Raw genomic sequence first — 19,800 nt, 5'->3', positions numbered from 1 at the left:
GGCCCTTTCCGTGACTAAAAAAGATACCACCGTCTTATCTGCCATCGCAAACGCACAATCGACCACGAAATTGACGACCGACTTTTGTTCTACGCCCACCTGGAAATCTGATTGTATGGGAATGGTTGAACCGCTTCACGCCTCGCGCCGAATCTGAACGTGTCCACGACCGATCGAGAACGGGAAATCGCCGAAGCCTCCGGGCTACACGTAAAACGCTACCGACACCACACATAACGCATCGCATCCCTTGGACCCCAACCAAAGTGAATTTGAAAGAAAAAGAGGAGGACAACCGCCCGCCAACATGCCCGGAATTTTGCCTATGAAGGTGATCAAGGTGGGCACCAGCTCTCAGAGCCGCATAGCCCAGGCCTGCGACCGGTGTCGAAGCAAGAAAATTCGCTGCGACGGTATCCGGCCAACATGCTCTCAATGCGCCAACGTCGGCTTCGAGTGCCGCACGAGCGATAAACTTAGCCGTCGCGCGTTTCCCAGAGGCTACACCGAGTCGCTCGAGGAGCGCGTGCGCCAGCTCGAGCTTGAAGTCAGGGAATTGAAAGATCTGTTGGACGAGAAGGACGAGAAGATTGACATGCTTTCGCGAATGCACGGAAACCACAGTAGCCACCGCAGTCCGTCCGCGGCCGCCGCGTCGGCACATTCGCCGGCCGGTTCGGCCACGGACGTGAGGGAAAAATCGGCGTCACCGCCGAAGGAGGATACTTTCCGCGTCCAGGCGTCGCCGTTGCTTTTAGGCGTCGAGAACTCCGACTCGTACTTCATGGGCCCGTCCAGCGGCCGTGCCTTCATCGGTCCGTAACCCCCGCATCGATCCGAAGCGTCCAAGCGAAAGTGCCGTCAATGCTAACATGAGAAAACAGAGGCCTTCAAGCGCAAGATGCAAGAAAATGGGAAATCGTGCACAGATTTCAACCCCGAGGCTTTCCTCCACATTCAAGGATGCCATCCTCTGACGCCAAAGTCGCCAGACCAAGCTCTGAGAGTCCCGCCACGCCTATTCTCGGACCGCTGCGTCAACGTCTACTTCCAGGAATGGGCACCGTTGTTCCCCGTGTTGCACAAGCCAACCTTCCTGCACATTTACGAGGAGTTTGTGTCAGACCCGGAAAAGGTCAAGAACAACCACAAGATTGCGCAGCTGTACCTTGTCTTCGGCATTGCGGCTCTCGGAAGCGACCAGCCTGACTACGACCAGATCGCTGTCTGCGAGCAACAATGGCAGCGTGCTGTTGAGGCCGTTCTCATGGAGAACACTATGGTGACCCTTCAATGTCTCGAGTTGGCCCTCTTGTACTGTATCGTCAGAGCGGATTACAAGCGCCTGCAGCACTACAAGGGCATTGCCGTGGGTCTGTCGCACCGCCTCGGTCTGCATCAGAGCCAGAAGCGCTTCTCATTTGGCGCCCTCACTATTGAGACGCGCAAGAAGGTCTTCTGGACCCTCTATACTCTTGACTGGTGAGTATCCTCGTCCTTTATTCTTTCTGTGTTACCTCCACTGACAACCGCAGCTTTTCTGGCGCTATTCTTGGCCTGCCAAAATTGCTCAAGGAAGACGACATTCACGCCGAATACCCGTCAGACACGGACGATGAGTACGTCACTGAGAAGGGTTTCCAACCAACTTTGCCCGGAGAGTACACTCGCCTGTCCAGCGCGCTCGCTCTGTTCCGCTGCTGCCGCATTCTTGCAAAGGTTATGGAGAAGAATTACCCTGCAGCGACATCTCATGAGCTGTCACTGCAGCAAATGTCCGCCATGGAGGCCGAGCTCGATGAATGGTGCGCGTCGCTGCCCGCACACCTCAAGCTCAACTTCGTCCAGGACAAGCCTTCAACCGATGTCACCGGAAGTCGATCGCCTCTTCTTGCCCTCGCTTACTACTACACGCGCACTCTTATCTACCGCCCGGCCGTCGGTTCCTCGCTCGGTCACAAGGCTGCGCCTGCGCTCCTGTCCATCGGCGAGTCAAGCAAGCACATTGTCCAGATCGTGCAGCTTCTGGAGGAGCGCAACATGACCTTCTCGTTCTGCCTCAACAAGACAGACACACTTATGTTGTGCGGCATGACCCTGCTCTACCAGAGCTTCGAGTTGAAGCAGGATAGCAAGATGATGAAGGATGTCGAGCGCCTCGTTAACGGCGTCATGAAGATCCTCACAAAAGCCAAGGCACCAGGCTCTTTCGACCTGAAGCGCGTCGCTGGCATGCTCGTGAGGTTGGATGAGCCCTTCTCCGCTTCATCTCAACAAACTTCCGAGGCTTCCATGCCTGCGCCGCAAAGATCCTCACCTCCCGCGGCAGGGAACAGGAAGAAGTCTCCACAGCAAACCCTTGGCCGCCTCCCCAGCGCGGCCGCTAGTGAGAGCGATCTCATCCAGCAACAAGAAAAGATGCGTCGCATGACAATGCCCAGCATCCACAACCGCCCGGAACTATACCGCTCTCGCTCGCGACCATCTTTTGACAACCTGCCCCAGCAACAACAGCACGACGTCTCCGCCGCCCGCCGAGAGCAACATCGGCTTTCGATGTCGCAGATTGCCAACCGCGTCAGAATGAGTGGAAAGCAGAATCTTGACTATCTCTCCCTCAGCAGTACGCCCAACGGTTCTTCCCCGCCATCGCCAACATCAGCGCGCCTTCAGCAGCACCTGTTGGCAGCGGCTCACCAGACTCTGTACAACTCGCAACAACCCCCGCAAAAGATCGCTGGTGTATCGACGACTGAGTGGGAAGCGTTGCTGGGTTCCATGGATGGAGGGCTGAATAACGTGTACGACGCCATCTACGGCGGTGGTGCCGGTATGCCACCGATGAGCGAAACAACCCCCGCGTCCACGAACCTGGACAGCTGGTCGCCAGACTCTTGGGACCTGGCGAGCTTCAACATTGGCGACTTCGGAACCAACCCTGCCCCGCCGCAAAGTGTGCTGAGCGTCAGTGAAGAGAGCTTGAGTTCGGGCGAGGATCTGGCGAGCGATCTGAACATGAGCGTCAGCAGCTTAGAGTACCGCAACGCGCTATTGGCGTCATGTTCAGGGAATAACGACGGACTATTTGAAGGATTAGATGTGAACTATGGGCTATGATCTGAGAAGGCTTGCCGAAACATGAAAGCGATGACGACCTTTTGAATGTAAACATTTAGTCAACGGCGTGAGGTTGATTTTTTGATGGGTTGGCTTTGGACAAATAGGTGGGATATGGGTCTACTTAGGATAGCGGATGAGAATCTATGTTTTCATGATTGTGAGATCGAGCCTCCTCCTCTACACATGCGTGACATGGTTATTTGTCTTTTATTGGTATCGTCCTTCCATGGGTTCAACGCATTACTCCATAGCCTCGAGTGAGGGCGCGGTACGCTCTGCCAAAAGCCTGTTTGACAACCATCCTGCTCGACTCCAGATAGGAAACCTCTGAGATCCGATGTCTGTATGATCACGCTAACCAGGCGGGTAGTCTATTTCGAATGACGGATTCAGAACGGGATTGGTGGACTTCTGTGACAATCCCCGGGCTTACTTCAAGTCATCATGGGTGGTTGACACAATTGGTCAATTTCAAGGTGCTCAAGGATGGCCTCGGGCTGGGTTTAAAATGCAGTGAATTGTGGATTGAGCCACTAGAAATCGGTCCACTGACGAGTCCACTGACAGAATAAACAGCGTGATAGGCAGGCGGATGCTAGGCGCAGTAGCAGCCTTGGAGAGGAACTTCAAACGAATGGAATCTCTGGGAGAGTTCAGAACGCAGTGAGGTAAAAGCCCCAATATGACAACAGCCACTCTAAGTGACTGGACGTTTTAGTGTCGTGCCGTTAGTTTAGGGACAACGAGACACTGTGTGGCTTCAGAAGGCTTTCTGTAGATAATTCAATGCTGATAGACCTCGGACATATCCACTCTCATTCGATTAATGTCGCGATGATCCAAGGATCTTTGGAGCCCAATCCGAGGCACAAGCTTGAAATGTGAAAGGGCGCTTACACTTCTTACTTCTGTAAGACTGCTAAAAACCACCTGGAGTCCCTGTCCTAGTTTTCCAACTGACGCAAGGCTTTTTATGATATTGCCCTCGATACTGCACATCCTTCTCTTTCTCGACTTCGTCCCAGGGATACGGTCCAGTACCCCTCCTTTCCTCGTCCGCGGCGCCAATTCCCTATTTCTTCCATCATCGCGACGTGCATCCCAGGGCTCAACCGTCAGCCCTCGAAAAGTATCTCTTTAAGCCTCTGAGTAAGGAGTGATTAGTGTTGACGCAGGGTCAGGGAGTGATTGAACTGGAACCACTGACTCGAAGGAAAGAAACAAAAGGCAGGACCGCGTCCATCAAGGAACCAGACGTTGGTTCATCTTCTGAGTTCACTCTATATGGCTGTGCTAATATCTGACTATTGGAAACTAGGCCTATGAATGAGAACAAGGCCGGACATCGAAGAGAGCCCATCATACGCCACCCAGTTTGACTGCCATGGAAAAGCATCCTTCTGGCCCTGTCGGCGATATACATATAAGTTGCGATTATTCCTCTAGTAATATGAGAGACCCGACAAGGGAGATGGGACCTTTCACTCTGCCTTCTTTCACAGCCTATGAGCCTGATAGTGAACGCAGCGAGACTTTTATCTCCCAGTTCAGCACTGAAGTTGTTGCAAATTCCAACCTCGTGGCACCGTCAATGGATATGCTGCCCAGTCTCGTCAAGTTCAACACAACGCCAGCAAGAGTAACGAGTGTAATGGCGATGGGTGTCACAAATGAGTTTATGGCACCAGGTTCTCGGTGACGGCTTGCTGATGGAAGTATTTCACATGCGGCGTACGACATGATGCCCGAGAGCCTCAAATCAACTCAGCTTCAGGTGATACTTAGTCATCATCCATGGATTGATATCTTGCCATTTCCCAACGCACGAGATAACATACTGAGTCACGATGAGGGACTATATGACAAGACAGACCCATGCCGCGACATGAGAGGATTGCAGTCTGTCGCTCAGGTACGAGGCGGATCGCTCGCGTGGGGAGACCCGTAGGATCAACCAGCATGGGAGGTCACTGAAGCTTTTGCTGCTTAGTAGCCTTGGGTAATCAAAGGGTATCGTGACCTGTTACGAGATACGAGATACTGGAAGGAATTGCGGTTAAAGGTGTAACGAAGTACCTAGTTGTTGTGTCTTAAGGCTCAAAGATGCCCTCGACAGAGAATTGTAAATGTATTAACGAAGCAACAGTTACAGATAAGGTTGATTGCTCTGTACCTCAGCACCTTTTACATAGCCTCGTTCACAAAAGTCGTCAGGCGCTGGTGGGACAGTCGAAAAGATTTCACAGACCTGAGGATGACCTCCGGGTGGGGTTGAAAATGCAAAGATACTAAAAAATGAGCTACAAACCATGGCTCTAGGCTCATAGTACGCAGGCTGCAGCAATTGGACACGGAAACCTCCAATCACCGGAAGCCGGCTCCGTCGCTTGCATCTCACCTTGTATAGAACTCAGCTAGAGCCGATGTTTACATGCCCCATTGCTTACGCTGACACTGGTGTACTCGTCTGTGAGGTGTTGTACTCGTCAGTTGAGTCGCACCTCACAGACGAGATGGAATGAAATGAAACATAGGCTGGGGCTGTCCTCCTCCTCTACCCTCCTGGCTTCATTTAACCCTCAAGCTACTTAATGACAACCAGTGTGAGCCTGATATCCCTCAGAAGTTGACAGGCAACCACCAAACACACAGAGATGTATATATATGTTCACACTTGCTTGCTCCTTCCCACACGACGTTCACACAACTTTGGGTTAGATGTGTAAGAATTTCTCCCTGGTGGGGAGGCATAATGGGAATTTCCCCCCCAGGAACTCAGTCGGAATGACGCTAGGTCTCTGCTGAGTGAAAGAAAGTCACGAGGGAACTCAGTTGAAGAGGATCGCATGCCGTATGTCAATGTTAAATTCATCTACAGCGTCTCCGGGGTGTAGACTCAAATGTGTCGGTTGCCTTGGTTTAAAGTCGCTACTAAACACTATCCTAGCCTGTACTTCGTCAAAAATGTAAGAAAACTACTCTCCTATCCCGACGTTTGTCTACTTGAACTAGTCGAGCTGGTCCGCCGCGATGTTAAGCTGGTTCCTTCAAAATTGCTAATAGTGACCGCATCGCTAGAGGCACGTCTCTCAACATCCTCCCGGAACCTCTCATCTAGACTTCCAGTACCCCTTATCCTGAAACTCCTTAGTATCGCATTCCATCTCCATTTATCCTGTCCATTCACAGCACCACCTCTTTGAACTTCCGAAGTTCGATCACTTGCTCCCTCTTCACTTCGATCCATCTGTACCTGTGAATCTTCATCCTCGGATCTTTCTGAAAGTTCCCTGTCCTGGTCTTCACGGCCTCCATCTGCCTCTTTTTCTGGGCTATCATCCGCTCTCTTGTTAGCCTCTTTCGAGAATAGGCTCTTCAACCGGTTAAACAACATAACCACTATTATTCTCATTATCATCAACTTTAGCCCTCTTGCTCTGAATGACACCCATCTTCTCATCAATTCTTCCCTAGATCGAGGCGAATCTGCGAATTTGTACACCACCAATGCCAGCACAGTGATTGTCAAGGTTGTGATGGCGGTCAAAGTCATGTTGATCAATGTTGGTCCAGCAGGTGCTCCGCTCGTGCTGAAGATACCAGTTGCGAAACCCAGTGGCAGAAACACGACGGTGACGTACGTGAAGCGCTTGATGTCCTCTCCGCGTCGGAGTTCTAGGTCGTTACGTAAGATGTCCAGCCAACTGTGCATGATCTCGAGATCTTTCGTAGTTGCCTCGATCAATGCTGAAATCCTTTGGTGGTAACTCCTAAATTCCCGAATGGACCGATCGTTTAGGGCTACGAATTTCTGAATTTCGGCTCTGTAACGACTTTCATCATTAAATGACCATCGCGGTCTTTCGGCCTGGCGGCTTTTCTCTCGACCCAGCCAAAGATCGATAGTTGCCAGATTCTCGGAAAATTGCGCCTCAACTTTTTGCAATTCAAATTGAAATTCCTGGAAACGCCTGCTTGCGACCAAGAAGCCTTTGAAATCCAACTTCTGAACCTCGGCTTCTTCGAGTCGATATTCTTGGGTGGCAGCGAACGACTTACGCATGTTGCCTTTCCCCTTCTCTAAATGTTCTTTCATCACATTCAGAACCTCCCGTGCAGTATTGTTCATGGTTCTGATCATCCAAGAAGAATGAACTAGCTCCAGGATCCTGCGCTGTTTTTCCGTTGATGATCTGTGTGATATCCCAGCGAATGTGTCATATTCATTGTCCTCGTCGTCCTCGCTAGACGCATCGGTTTCATCGGAACACCCACAAGACGATATAGAATGCAAGCTCATCGATAAGCTCATCGCGTCCTCGTCATCATTTTCGTAGATTTCACGTTGACCGTCAGATTTTATGCCCCAATTATACTTATAATTTGGGTCAGAAATCAAAAACCGACATGTCCAGTAGCGGTCGAAAAAGTCGCCCTCGAACCGAAAACCGGCCACCGCTTTGGCGATACGAATTTGATATCCATCGTCTGACAGAGCAGGAAATACGATGTCGTCTCTTTTATGCAGGTTATTTCTCTGTTCCCGATCTTCGTCGTTATTGGAGCGCAGCGTGTAGTAGGAAAGCTGCAGCTCCGTTTCCCAAGTGTTGAGTTCCGCCACCGTATCCTCCCAGAAATAATTGTCGAAAGATTCATGGTTCTTCAAAAAAGTCTCGATCGCCTTTTTTTCTTTCCTCTCTGTTTTTGACACAGTTGACGCACAAATTCTGTTACCGAGTGGATTTGTTGACGCAAATAGCCAGAGTCGTTTTTTGACATCTTGGGTCCTCCCTCTCGCCATAATTCTTGCAACATCCGCATGCGTTTTGATCTTTTCCTCGGAGTCATTTTCAGAACTTCTGTTTTGCGCAGATTTGGATAAGATGTCAATCTTAAACCCGACAAGCACCCGGTTGGCTGAAGCTTTCCCAGTACCAGTCGACAGCGATGCGGCATATGCTGAGTTGTTTTCCGAAGCGATGCTGCTGGTGTCTGTGTCCTCTCTCTTCTCACATCCCTTTTTGGCCGGTATAAAAAAGGCTGGCAAGTTATAAAGCCACTCGTCTTGAAGCTCCACAATGTTCTTTGTGTCTGTCATATTATTGAACGGGAAAGCTTTTTTCATCGAGAAGCAGGGAGGGGATTCCGGCTTCTTGAATCCTGAATCTTCAGTCGAAAGACTCTGTAGAAGTCTAATGATTTGATTTGTGGTGTGCGACTGACAGAATTCATCATCATTTGTCAACGGTGTGCTAGGTGATAAGCTGGATTCCGGCTGTCCAGTGGATTCAGATCCGTCGGTTAAGTCACGGCAATACCTCCAAAGAACATGGGGTATCTCGAATGTGTTTTCCCAGTAAACATCCCGCGTAAGCTCAGAGTCGTATAGAGTTGGCTTATGGTTGTCGTCTAGCTTTCCCGGGAAAAGCCCGTTGGCTGAACAACTGCTAAAAAGTGTCGAAAAAGCTTGCTCGAGCATTTCTTGAGGCGATCGTTGATTGATGGCCTTTCTCAGGCGTTGGCACAAAATTATCGACAAAGCGAACCTCTGTGGGTCGTTCCAAGTTGTGTCGTCATTGTCCTCGTGATGTCTTTGGCAGTCGATGGTGTTCTTCCATGCGTCGATCTTGCCATGCCATACGTCTACACTTTGCCCACTCTCAACACTGTCTTCGGTCCCTTGCTTATCAAACAATCCCATTTCCATCGCACTGAAAATTTCAGAATCCTTCGATTGAAGTAGAAAACGCGTGTAGAGAGGACTTCGTACTACCGCGATGGTCTCCCTCTTCGAAGCAGGGTTTTGGGTAGTGAATCGCTTGAGTATGTTTTGCTGGACACACTTCGAGGAGTAATCTGTCATCGTCCAAGGCCGAGCTACTATCATTTCGACGGATTTGATTGCTTTCCAAATCAATGCGTGGTCGGTAAGATAGAAACTACGCGTTGCCTCCTTGTCGTATCGGGGAAAGGCGCCAGCCTTCCTTTTGTCGACCCTTTCAAGTTCCATGATCCAGTTGCTCGCAATTCTGCGTACTTCTCTGACTTGAGCGACACTCAGGATAGAGTGACTGGACAAGTCTCCAATCTTTATTAATTGGAGAGGAGTATCGACGAGGGATTTCCCTACCAGGAAGTCCATCCGTTTCCATCCTTCGATCTCACTACCATCAACCCAGTAGTGAGGGCAGAAAGGCTTGCCGGATTTATTGGCTCTTTGAAGAAGCCACTTCAAGTGACCCAAGCAGACTCGGAGAATGCGCTGTTTCATCAAGCAGATGTACGATTTTGTTGACTTTTTGCCGCACTCGCAAGCCCAATCTTCGGGCTGAGGCTTGGAATGTTGCGATGTGAAATGCCCAAGGGCCAACAATAAAATCTGGAATGCGTGACTGTGAACATCAGGTTTTTCTGTTAGCCATTGTCGTAAGGCCAGATATTATGAGTGTCGTCGAACTTACAAACTTGCTCCTGTAGCGACTCGGTGACTGTCCACATCGCCACATGTGAGCGCAACAGCAGGCCTCCACTCGCCTCTAGTACGCCGCACAGGGATGCTACAGACAGACAAGATGTGCTCAAGGTTTCTCTTCAGAAAGAAGTCAACTGTCTGATCTTTGGATATGTTATGTGGTTTCCAAGGCATGAGCAGCTGATCCTTGGTTTCCAGAACGCTCCTCCACGACATCGAAGGGATGGCTGGTTCCTCGTGTTTTGGGACATATCCAAGTGTATATGATATGATTATTATGTCTTTTGCGTGCTCTTGCCGTAAGTCATACTCAAGTTTGGGTGCCGACTTTCTATGAACTCGATAAGAAGACCAAGAAGCACCCAGCTTGCGAGCGACTGAATTCTTAGTGGTAACCTCCTCAGAGGCAGGCCTTTCTTCGGTGGGTCTCTGTTTGTCAGATTGTCGAAAGTAGGGCTTGGTGTTGACAAATCTCCCGAGAGGGGTTTCCAATGTCGGAGATCTTGACTCATCCCTGACAAACTCCAGAGACATTTCCTCATTCAGTGCCTGAATGTAGAGAATGGCCTTCTTGTGAGAGTTTTCATGCACCCGAATGAGACAGTTCCCCCGCGATTCATGGTAGTAAACCATTTTGTTACCTGCCTCGGCTTTGTTGAACTGATTGTCCTCATCCACGAAGTCAAGATCTCGAATCAGCAGGTCAGGCGTGACTTTCAGAGGTGGCAGCTTGTCGTCTCCACCGCTTATTTCAAAAATCTGATAGATAGTACCCTCGGATGCTACGTATTGAAGCGTAAGGTCATCACCATTCAGCAACTCTCGGTCGAACGTCGGCCATCGATCGTTGGTCATGCCGTCATTAGCGTTTAGGCGAGATGATCCTCGTCGACAAAGTGAATCGATGTTTGGGCCAATGACATGCCGAGGACGTATCAGTCTGCTGCTCCGTAGAAAGCTCTTCAGACGATCTTCAACATAGGAAGGGTCCGGAAGACCTGGAACATCTACACAAAAGCCTGTCCTCTCCCCAGGAAAATGTTGAGTGATTCGTAGTAAGCTTCCACTTGCACCGACGGTCGCAGTGAGACCGTCATCTCCGAAGGAGAAGTAGGAAAGACGTCTCTTTCCGTTCTCAGCTGCCTCCTCTATAGCCTCTGAAAGCTTTGTTGTTCTTTGTTCCGACATGTTGTAGAGATCTTCGGTTGCAGAAAAAGAGATCAAAAACGGTCCGAAGTTCGAGCGAAAAGAGCAGTACTGGAATTAGCAGGCACTGTGTGGTAATGTAGGACAGAGGTTGCTGCTGAGCCGCATGAGGAGTATGAAGACGAGGCTGCCTGCGGAGACCTCTGGGTAGGTTGAAAATGTACCGAACTACAGCGCATGATCACCTCACTCTTAGTCATTGGAACGCAGGTTGCCTTTCAATCCACCACCCTCGACGAGAGTGCCATTGCAGCCTGCATCTTGGTTGGTCGGATGCAAACCGTGGTTGAACGTTGGTTCGTAGACCGAGAGCGCGCCAGGCCGTGATGTAGGAAAAGGACCTCGCTTTAGACCTGGCCAATAAGATACAACATCGAAGATGGCCGCATCGCATGTGACCCGTCAGCGCTATTTGGGACCCACGTCATGCCGGAGAGGAGTCCTTTATGAATGAAAGCTGTGTTGGACTTTGGGCGAGGCGAGCGTTTGTAATTCAATAGCAATTTGGCAGGGTGTATAAGACACATGGTGTTTCCGTATATCTACAGAATTGTGCCTTGGAGTAAATATGATGCTGCGACTACGGAGCTGGGAATCATGCATGAGCAAGCTCGTACTGAGTTTTTGGCCAGCGGCCTCCAGCCTGACGGAGGTTCTGTGTTTGCCGAGGGATTCTCAGCCGCGCTCATTGAGGCCATACCGTTACAAAAGGCCTAGTGCTCGAGACGAATGCCTCGGGAGAGGTTTGTAATGCTGTGAAAAGGCCCAAATCCTATAGACTAACAATCGGTTTTCGACTTCGGCCCCTTGATCACTCAGGAGCTTGCGTTCAGTAGAGTCAAGGACACAAGCTTCGATACCGGCGAGGAATTATGCCGGAGAATATACGAATAACAGAAAACGAGTTCAGAATCTACACCCATCAATGTCGACGTCTTGTTATTTCCCGTGAAAGAAGAGGCTGCAAGTGGGGTATATTGACCGGTCATCCGCCTCAGTAACCATTCAGCATCGATACCGCCCAGGACACTAGCTTTAAAAGACAATTGAACCGTTGATTTCAATGATACTTCGGAATGCTACCATGAATGAGCTCAGATATAAGACTCATGATCCCAGTTTTCCATCGGGTTGGAGCAGCGGATCCACCACTTTGAGCGATGGGTCTGCGCCTGGAGCGACATGTCCCTCAGACTGACACCCTCGTAACGCGCAGCATAGAACCAAGCATCCAGGCAGCAGATTGGCACTTTGACGTGACCTCGGTACTCCTCTCCATCAGATCCAATGGTATCTGCTACGGCAGGCTTCCAGCCAGCATCATATGCCCAAACCCAGAAAGTCTCAGCAGACGGTCCGCCAGGGCATCTCCAAAGGTCCTCAGGGATGCATTCGTCGTCGATCACCATGAAGGTGTTTCGCAAGATGAAAGGGGATGATAGCGACTCTCTGAAGTCTTGGAAATGTCTGCAAAATCATCAGAAGAACTACCAATCCGACGTAAGACGTGATGAGAAAAAGATCAAGACAAAGGACCCACCGTCGCAGAGCGTCGTCTTCAGGCAAGTCTTCAGATATGAGCCCAGTGGCCCGAGTACTCGTCCATAGACGTCTCGAAGTAGATTCTTCCTCGGCACAATGAATAGAATGCAACGGTGCGTATCCACGAGAACGTTCTTCCTGGACAGGATGCGGGGTTTGGCGTGAGTTCTCTCGGATTGCATCCCATGTTTCAACTCAGATGTAGCCGTGTTTCCGCTCGACCTCCTTGCTTCTGTAAAAGACGAAGCCCCAAGGTTGCTGAGCATCGGCGATATGACGAACCCAAGCAGGAGGCGGGTGGAAGACCCGCTTCTAGATTGTGTTGATAGCATTACCCTCGTCTCTATCCATTTGAGCAAGCTCCTCTGGTGATATACGAGCTGTTGGATGATCAATCTGGCGTTTCTTTGGGCTGCCTTTTGGTCTTCGCTACGAACTATCTCCTTCGCGAGCGCGACTGGCGTTTGGAGCTCTTCCTCCCGTAACCGTGCGTCGTATATATCTTGCAGCGTTGCGCTCCTCAGGGCAGCAAGCGTCGCAGATGATTAATTTGAAAACATCCAACAGAGGGGGCAGGCGGCCATCGTCGGGCTTTATGACGGCTGCGACCAGGTGGGTATAGGAACTACACGCGCCGTTGGTGATGAGTTTCACAAAGGCTTCCTCATCAAAGGGGTCAGCGGCTTGACCCAGCACTACCCTGCGCAGCGTCGGCTGGCGAAGGACCTCGTCGGGGTTTTGGGACAGCGTTAGGACCGCGAGGTGACGTCCTGCGATAGTCCGCTCGCGTTCCAAGACGGCCGGCTCCCTCCTTTTCTCATGCAGAAGTCTTTAAGGCTCCTCCGATAACGGGGGAAACGTGATTGCTGGAAGGTCGATGGGTATGGATGGTATACTATGGTGTTATGGGTAGGTTTAAACCACTGGGCGTGTACTTCTCCACAGACAGGGCATGCCAGAAAAGTAGCCTGGCAGGTGACACGTCGTCAATTTTGTCTCTCGAGGCATAAACAGTCCAGCTCGTGGTGATTCTCGACTGTCACTGTTTATGGCTTCCGCTTTGGATGTAAATTGGATGACTGGTCCTAATTACCATGCCTCAGCATCAGTTGAAATTTTAGTGAAAGGTGGCGATGAACATCCTGACCAGGCTGCGTGGAATTCAAAGCGCGTAGTTTCCGTGGCAGGCGATGATCAGCCCTGACGACAGCTTCAGTGAGGGTGAGTCGCAAATTCGTTCTCAGAGTGCCACACATCCGAAGATATGACATGGAATAGAGCTCAGGCAATGAGACAAAGTGAACAGCAATGAGACAAAATGAACAGCGCGATGAATATGCTGGGCTGCATGGAATCTGCTTACTTGCGGTGCAGCCTATATCGGTCGGAGATGCTTGGATTCAGGCAGTGAGCGTGTACCAATCATCAAGCATCCATTTCAGCAATCGAGTCTATTCGTCCTCCAGTCTATGGACCGTTTAATACCCGTCATAAGGCAGAGATATGATGGCTATCGCACGAGCACCATCCGTCTATAGCAAACCTCTATATCTCGTCTCGACTTGGGAAGCAAGCGGAATATCACAACCGCAAAGCCTTCGCCGCCTTCGGGCCCGGTCCCACAACCCCAAACCTCGCCACAATCATCAACACGGGAGTGAAGATCGCAACGAGGACCTGGATGAAGACAATCTCAGCATACAGCTTAACCGTCCTCTTCAAGCCCTGATCCTTCCTCTCCCTCCTAATCTGCTGCAACCGCGATCCACCTTCTTTCGTCGCTGCTGCTGAACCATCCTCACCCTCCCACCTTCTGCATACCTCAAGGAACGCTTCGGGCTCGTCCGTGATGACGCCGTCCACGCCCTGCGCAATGCTCCACTCCATCCACTCCTCCTCATTAACCGTCCACACAAACAGCCGGCGGTCATGCGCCTTGAGCACGCGCATGAAGGCCTTGCCCATGGGCCCGACGAGGGACTTTTGGAACATGTTGAAGGAGAGGAACTCCTGAGGGAGGAACTTGCGGGCGAAGATTGGGGACCAGGAGATGAGGGCGACGGAGTACGTGGGCACGTAGGTCGTGCAGTGGTTGATGTACGGTTGCTGGCGCACTGTGTCAGTATGAGGATCCCAGCGGATGTTGAGAGGATACGTACGTTCCAGCACCCGAATATGATCCTCTTGTTCCACGGCACAGGACCCGGCGTCGATGCCAGGACCTGCGCAACGCAACTCAACAGCTCCGGCGCGGGGTCATCAGTCTGCAGCACGCATCAGCCTTCATCATCCCGCCTCTTCAGACAGCACCGTCAGAACCCACCTTGATATCAAGCAAAACCCAAACGCTCTCCCTCTCCTTCCCCCCCTCAGCCAGAAACTCCAACAAGTCGCTTAACCGGGGCATCCTCTGCCTCGGCTCGCGTATCGTCTCGAGCGAGCTAACATACTCCCACTCGCACTCGTTGATCTTCTTGTCGACGCCGAAACACCGCTTCAGCGTGCCGTCGTGCGAGAGCACCACGACGCCGTCCTTGGTCAGGTGCAGATCCGTCTCGAGGGCGTGCGCGCCGGCGTCGAGCGCCGCGCGGAAGGCGAGGAGCGTGTTCTCGGGGTAGAGGGCTTTGTAGCCGCGGTGTGCGATCGCTTGCGGGAGCGTGGTCGCGGGGGAGGAGGAGGGGCGCTGCAGGGCGCGGGTGAATTGGGCTGCGCACGAGGTTGGTTTGTTAGCCTTGCAGAACGAAAAGAGAGGTAGGTGGCGGTGTAAGTACCAGATGGGATGCCCTCTGAGAGGAGCGGTTTCGTTTCTGAAACCATGGCGATGTATCTTTTGCTTGTATCTGTGAATCTAGATGGTGTTTATATGGTATGCTGATCGTAGCTCAATAGCTTCTATCGTCGAGTCGGGAGCACTGTAGCCGTCGGGGAATCGACAATCGCAACGGCCAGCGCTGAAGGGGGACGAGGAGACAGATAAGTGTATGATGTAGTGTATTAAATCTATAATAAGAAACACAAGGAGACACCTTCAAACCATGATCGGGATATTCATCGTCAGGAGGAATAAAGCAGCCTACGCCCGTTTGTCGTCGGTGGAATTGAAGAGCCCGTACCGCTCGCGGTAGTCGCCTGCGTCGGGTGATGGCGATTGACAGAGCTTAAGACCGCGCGGTGTGGGGATTGGATTGTTGGAAGCCTCGGGATGAATGCGGTGCCAATTGAAGACGGGGAAGCCCACGTGCTGCTGGGAGTGGGGTGGGGCCAACCAAGCTTGGGAGGAGCTGAAGCTGCAGGAAGCTGGAGCGGACTTTGCAGCAGCAGCTTGCGACCCCGCGGGATCCAATCGGCCGCAACGGCACGGGACATGCTGGTCGGGCTTCCCAGTTGCTTAAATCCGTCTCCGCTGCGGCGTGCAGTAGCGCCGTCTACGGGAGGTCACGTATGTAATCGCATTGCGTACATCATCGTATCGAGTCTGAGTAACGGTGGTGTGAAAGCATGTGTATTCATTGATTCCCGCTTTTAACCGTATGGTCTCTATTCTACAATTCCTTGCGCTGGAGGCAGGAGCCTAATGATGTGCTATAAGTTTACTTGTGGATGTATCCCTTTTAATAGCTCTAATAGGCTGAGGCCCCGACGTGAAATAACCCAATGTGTTGATGTGCCAATCAATGCCAATTTTATATCTAGTCGATCTCGACATCGATATCGAGGTCCAAAGCTCCGATGATGTCGTCATCCATAAGAGGTTTGTGAATGGTGGGAATGCCCTTCTTCTCCTGGTTCGCGGCCTGCAGCTTGGCCAGATGGGGCAGCAGGGACCCTGACTTCTGCGCTCCAAGTTGAGGCGTGCCGTTGGCCGGGGTACTTGCGTTGCTGCCGTTCGTGCTGGAAGGCTTCTTGACGCCGTCTTTGACGTCGTGGATGAACTTGGCCTTGGTACGTAGACGCCGCGACAGGTCGTTCTTAATGTCTTCGCCTCTCTCCAGCGCGGCCTCGAGCTTGCGCGCCTCGGCCTTCTCTTTGAGCTGCGCCTTGCGGACATTTTCCGCGTTCTGCAGTCGGCGTTGACGGTTGATGTTGGCGAGGCGGTCCTGCTGGGAGGTCGCGCTGGGCTTGGATTGGCTGTCGCTGAGGCTGGTCTTGAATGCGAGAACGTTGGTCTTGAGTTCGTCGAGCTGTTCTTGAAGATCTTCCGCTTTCCTGGTGTTGCCCTGAGCCCGAGCAATGTCGATGTCCTGCGCGAGACGCTCGCGGATCTTCGGGTCGAACTTCTTGCGGAGAGCGGACTTGCGCTGGATGCGCTCGTCGATTTCTGTGGTTGTGAGGTGGTAGTTGACGAGGTGGTTGATGTCGTCGATCTTGTCGAGGAGTGTTTGCTTCTTCGGCATGTTGAGACCATCTGCTTGGATGACCTTCTCATAACGGTTGTACTCGCGCTAAGACCATTAGATTGTGCGATTACTTGCCGAGCCATTGCAAACGTACCTCTGTGAACGGCCTGTCGGACAGGAAGATGAAGGGAAATGGTCTCTCCGCCTTGCCGTGCGCAGCCAAGACGTACTGGTCAGTCACGAACGAGCCACCTGGGCCGGTCATGGCGTACGGCTTGCCCACAGTGATGGCTGTAAATGTCAGAAAAAGGGCTCATCCATCAGAAGCGACCAGCATACCTTGGATGCGCGCCATGCGATACTCGTCCGCACCAGTCTTTGGGTCGGGCCCCAGACTAATGCGAACATAGCAACCAATCATTGCGGACTCAAAGCCGGGATTGAAGCAATACTCCGCAAACCGACTCTTGCCAACACGAATCCGCTCAAAGTCGCGCATGTCAGGCGGCGGCAACTCGCGCGCCACGATCTCGTCCTCGGGCGACCTCGTCTTGCGACGACGGCGGTTGCGCTCGTCGTAGTCATCCTCGCCGTCGCTCTCGTCGCGGCCACCGTAATCGTCGTCGCGCGGAGACTGGTTGCCCCTCTGGCGATCCTCTTCCCTCCTACGAGCACGATCGCTCTTCTCCGCGCGGGCGCGACGCAGCGTATCTATCGCCGACGTCTTACCATCCGTGCGAGGACGCGATGTCTTACGCGCGCCATCCTCCAGATCAGCGGCGTCCGCGCTGCGCTTCTTCAGCTTCTGCTTCTTCTCCTCGTTCTCCCTCTCGCCGACGAGCTGGCGCAGCATGCGGTTCTGTCGGTGGCGCTCAATCTCGGCCTGGCGTTCTGCCAGCAGTGACTCCCTCTCAACCTCGCGCATCGCCATCACCTGCTCCTTCTCGGCAGCGCTCCTAAACATTCCGTCGACGGGGTACTTATCCTCTTCGTCGTCGTCGTGGGCGCCGGCGCGGCCGCTGTGCTGCTCGGCTTCGGAGTCGGACTCGTCCATTGCGGCCGACCCTATCGAGTTCGGGCTGCCGATCGCGGATGATCTGAGGCGCATTGTCAGTGATGTGATGAAGAGATAATCCGAGATGAGGATAATATAGCAAAAGAGATTGCGCAAAAATGGCGCGCAGATGCCAGGTTTGACAGGCAGTGGAGGGCTGGTTGGAGGTGAGGGTGGTTGACAGCAGGTGAAAAAGCCATTCAAATGTGACCAGACCAGATCCTCAAGGTGGAAGAAACTTACGCCTCGCCTTCTTCTTCCGAATCCTCCCCTCCTGTGCGCTTCTTCACCTTCTTTGCCACTGATTTCTTTGCTGCTGCCTTAGGAGGAGGTGATGCGGACGGCGCCCTGCTCTCGGCCTCTGACATCACTTCCTCCTCATCTGAGGACTCTCCACCTCCGGCAAGAGCCAAGAGCTCATCGTCAATGTCGGCCATTGTGCGTTGTGGAAGGAACTCGATTAGGGGGAATAAAGGCGACTTCGACGGCTTCGAAGGGTTTCTCGAGAGATCGCGACGGAACCCGGTCGTCGACGCGACTAGGTAACGATACTGTTGTGCTCTGAGATGTTGCAATATATTCGGTGGGAGCGGCGCGGATTCGATGGAAGGAAAGCAACAGACTGGCGGAAACGGGCGATTGGCGATGTTGGTGAGGTGGGAAGAAGAGCTTGAAAGTCTGGCTCCTATTCACTGCCTTCCAGGTCGGGACACTGTCGTCTACAGCTCGCGTCTGATTGGCCAATATTATGTCATACAGCTGCACAGAATAATGGGCCGTCGGAGCATCGGCCCCTTCCCATCCGATCTGCCGTGACGTCAACCAATCATGGCTCGCAGTGTGCTCGGCATCCGCCGGGCTAAATCATTCGATATCATTGACAGCTTCATTTGCGACTGGACTTCGGCCGAGTGCATGCTCCGAGCTGGGGCTGACATTGTCATTTCACAACCACACAATGGCGTCTGTACGAACGTTTTTGAGGCCCTGCAGCGGGATAGCAAGGCGAACAGCGCACCATGCGCATGCGCCGGCTCTGTGCATTTCGCAGCGACAGCTTTCGACGACGCCCAGGTCGCAGGCTGAAGCAACCAGCCAAGATCGCCCACGTCGCAAGCCCTTGACCCAGGAGCAGAAGGACTTTCTGTCCTCAGCTGTGCGTCATTGATCTCTCATTCGTCTTCAGACCCATTACTGACACATGCGAAACAGCTCCGGGTAAACCAGGCTGGAGAACTCGCAGCGACGCTCATTTACACCGCCCAAACCCCACCACTCGTAAATCGACACCCTCACCTCCGACCCTTGATGGCGCACATGTACGACCAAGAGGAGGGGCATCTTAAGACCTTCAACTCTCTTATCCACAAGCATCGTATACGTCCGACTGCCCTGTATCCCGTGTGGCAGGTCATGGCTACAGGTCTGGGTTGGGGTACGGCTGTGATGGGTCGCGAGGCAGCCATGGCCTGCACGGAGGCTGTTGAGACTGAGATTGGCGACCACTACAACAATCAGATCCGAACTCTGTTAGAGATGGTCAGTGAGTGGGAGGCGGAGGGGTATGAAGTTGGCCCCGAATTTTCGGAGCTCATCAAGACGCTGCGGAGGATCAGAGACGAAGAACTTGAGCACCTCGACCATGCTGTCGAACATGACGCCAAGAAGGCCGAGCCGCATTGGCTGCTGACTGGCGTCATTCGCGCGGGCTGCAGAGGGGCCATTTGGGTCAGCGAAAGAGTATAAAGTCTGTAGTGTAAGAATGTGTATAATACATGTAAAAGAACAAGAGGCCAAAGCCGGGAAAAGCGGTAAAAGAGAGAAAAAAAAGTAACCGATTCCAAAACGCCAATAGTCCACCCTCCGACTCCGTTTTTTGCACACGTTTCCCTGGTGCCTCCATCTTGAATGGCGTTTCCGTCGTCTCTTTTTCTATCGTCTGTAACGGACCCTGAGTTTTGCTTCTGTCGTCGGTAAGGCACGTCTAGCCAATAGTCCGCAACGTCTAGCCAAAGAGGGGCACCAAAATAGGCTTCATCCACTAGTTACTACAAAGTGCGTTAGCATCA

At 52.2% G+C, this 19,800-nt stretch overlaps 5 protein-coding genes across 5 annotated transcripts; 2 read left to right on the top strand and 3 right to left on the bottom strand.

Moving 5' to 3' along the window:
- Positions 1-307: 307 nt before the first annotated feature.
- On the top strand, positions 308-3,117 carry CGCS363_v013144 (Transcriptional activator protein acu-15; the record flags this gene model as incomplete). Its single annotated transcript, XM_036644993.1, has 3 exons — positions 308-815; positions 885-1,482; positions 1,536-3,117. 3 exons carry the CDS (start codon positions 308-310, stop codon positions 3,115-3,117), a joined length of 2,688 nt encoding a protein of 895 aa, XP_036489897.1.
- A 2,986-nt stretch (positions 3,118-6,103) lies between these two features.
- CGCS363_v013143 (uncharacterized protein) lies at positions 6,104-8,827 on the bottom strand (the record flags this gene model as incomplete). Its single annotated transcript, XM_036644992.1, has 2 exons — positions 6,104-7,381; positions 7,433-8,827. The coding sequence occupies 2 exons, from the start codon at positions 8,825-8,827 to the stop codon at positions 6,104-6,106; spliced, it is 2,673 nt and encodes an 890-aa protein (XP_036489891.1).
- A 5,094-nt stretch (positions 8,828-13,921) lies between these two features.
- Positions 13,922-15,157, bottom strand: CGCS363_v013142 (Phosphatidylglycerol phospholipase C; the record flags this gene model as incomplete). The annotated part of the gene is made up of 4 exons (XM_036644991.1): positions 13,922-14,446; positions 14,500-14,604; positions 14,664-15,046; positions 15,112-15,157. 4 exons carry the CDS (start codon positions 15,155-15,157, stop codon positions 13,922-13,924), a joined length of 1,059 nt encoding a protein of 352 aa, XP_036489892.1.
- Positions 15,158-16,029: 872 nt separating this feature from the next.
- Positions 16,030-18,168, bottom strand: RTF1 (RNA polymerase-associated protein RTF1; the record flags this gene model as incomplete). The annotated part of the gene is made up of 4 exons (XM_036644990.1): positions 16,030-16,782; positions 16,832-16,968; positions 17,017-17,774; positions 17,975-18,168. 4 exons carry the CDS (start codon positions 18,166-18,168, stop codon positions 16,030-16,032), a joined length of 1,842 nt encoding a protein of 613 aa, XP_036489841.1.
- Positions 18,169-18,559: 391 nt separating this feature from the next.
- On the top strand, positions 18,560-19,477 carry CGCS363_v013140 (5-demethoxyubiquinone hydroxylase; the record flags this gene model as incomplete). Its single annotated transcript, XM_036644989.1, has 3 exons — positions 18,560-18,698; positions 18,832-18,887; positions 18,944-19,477. The coding sequence occupies 3 exons, from the start codon at positions 18,560-18,562 to the stop codon at positions 19,475-19,477; spliced, it is 729 nt and encodes a 242-aa protein (XP_036489893.1).
- Between the last annotated feature and the right edge of the window lie 323 nt (positions 19,478-19,800).

Source organism: Colletotrichum siamense, assembly GCF_013390195.1.
Source record: "Colletotrichum siamense strain Cg363 chromosome Unknown KSG_Cg363_contig09, whole genome shotgun sequence".
NCBI classification, from domain to species: Eukaryota; Fungi; Ascomycota; class Sordariomycetes; order Glomerellales; family Glomerellaceae; genus Colletotrichum; species Colletotrichum siamense.
The sequence above is the reverse complement of the archived record's forward strand: the minus strand, read 5'-3'. Positions and strand labels throughout refer to the sequence as shown.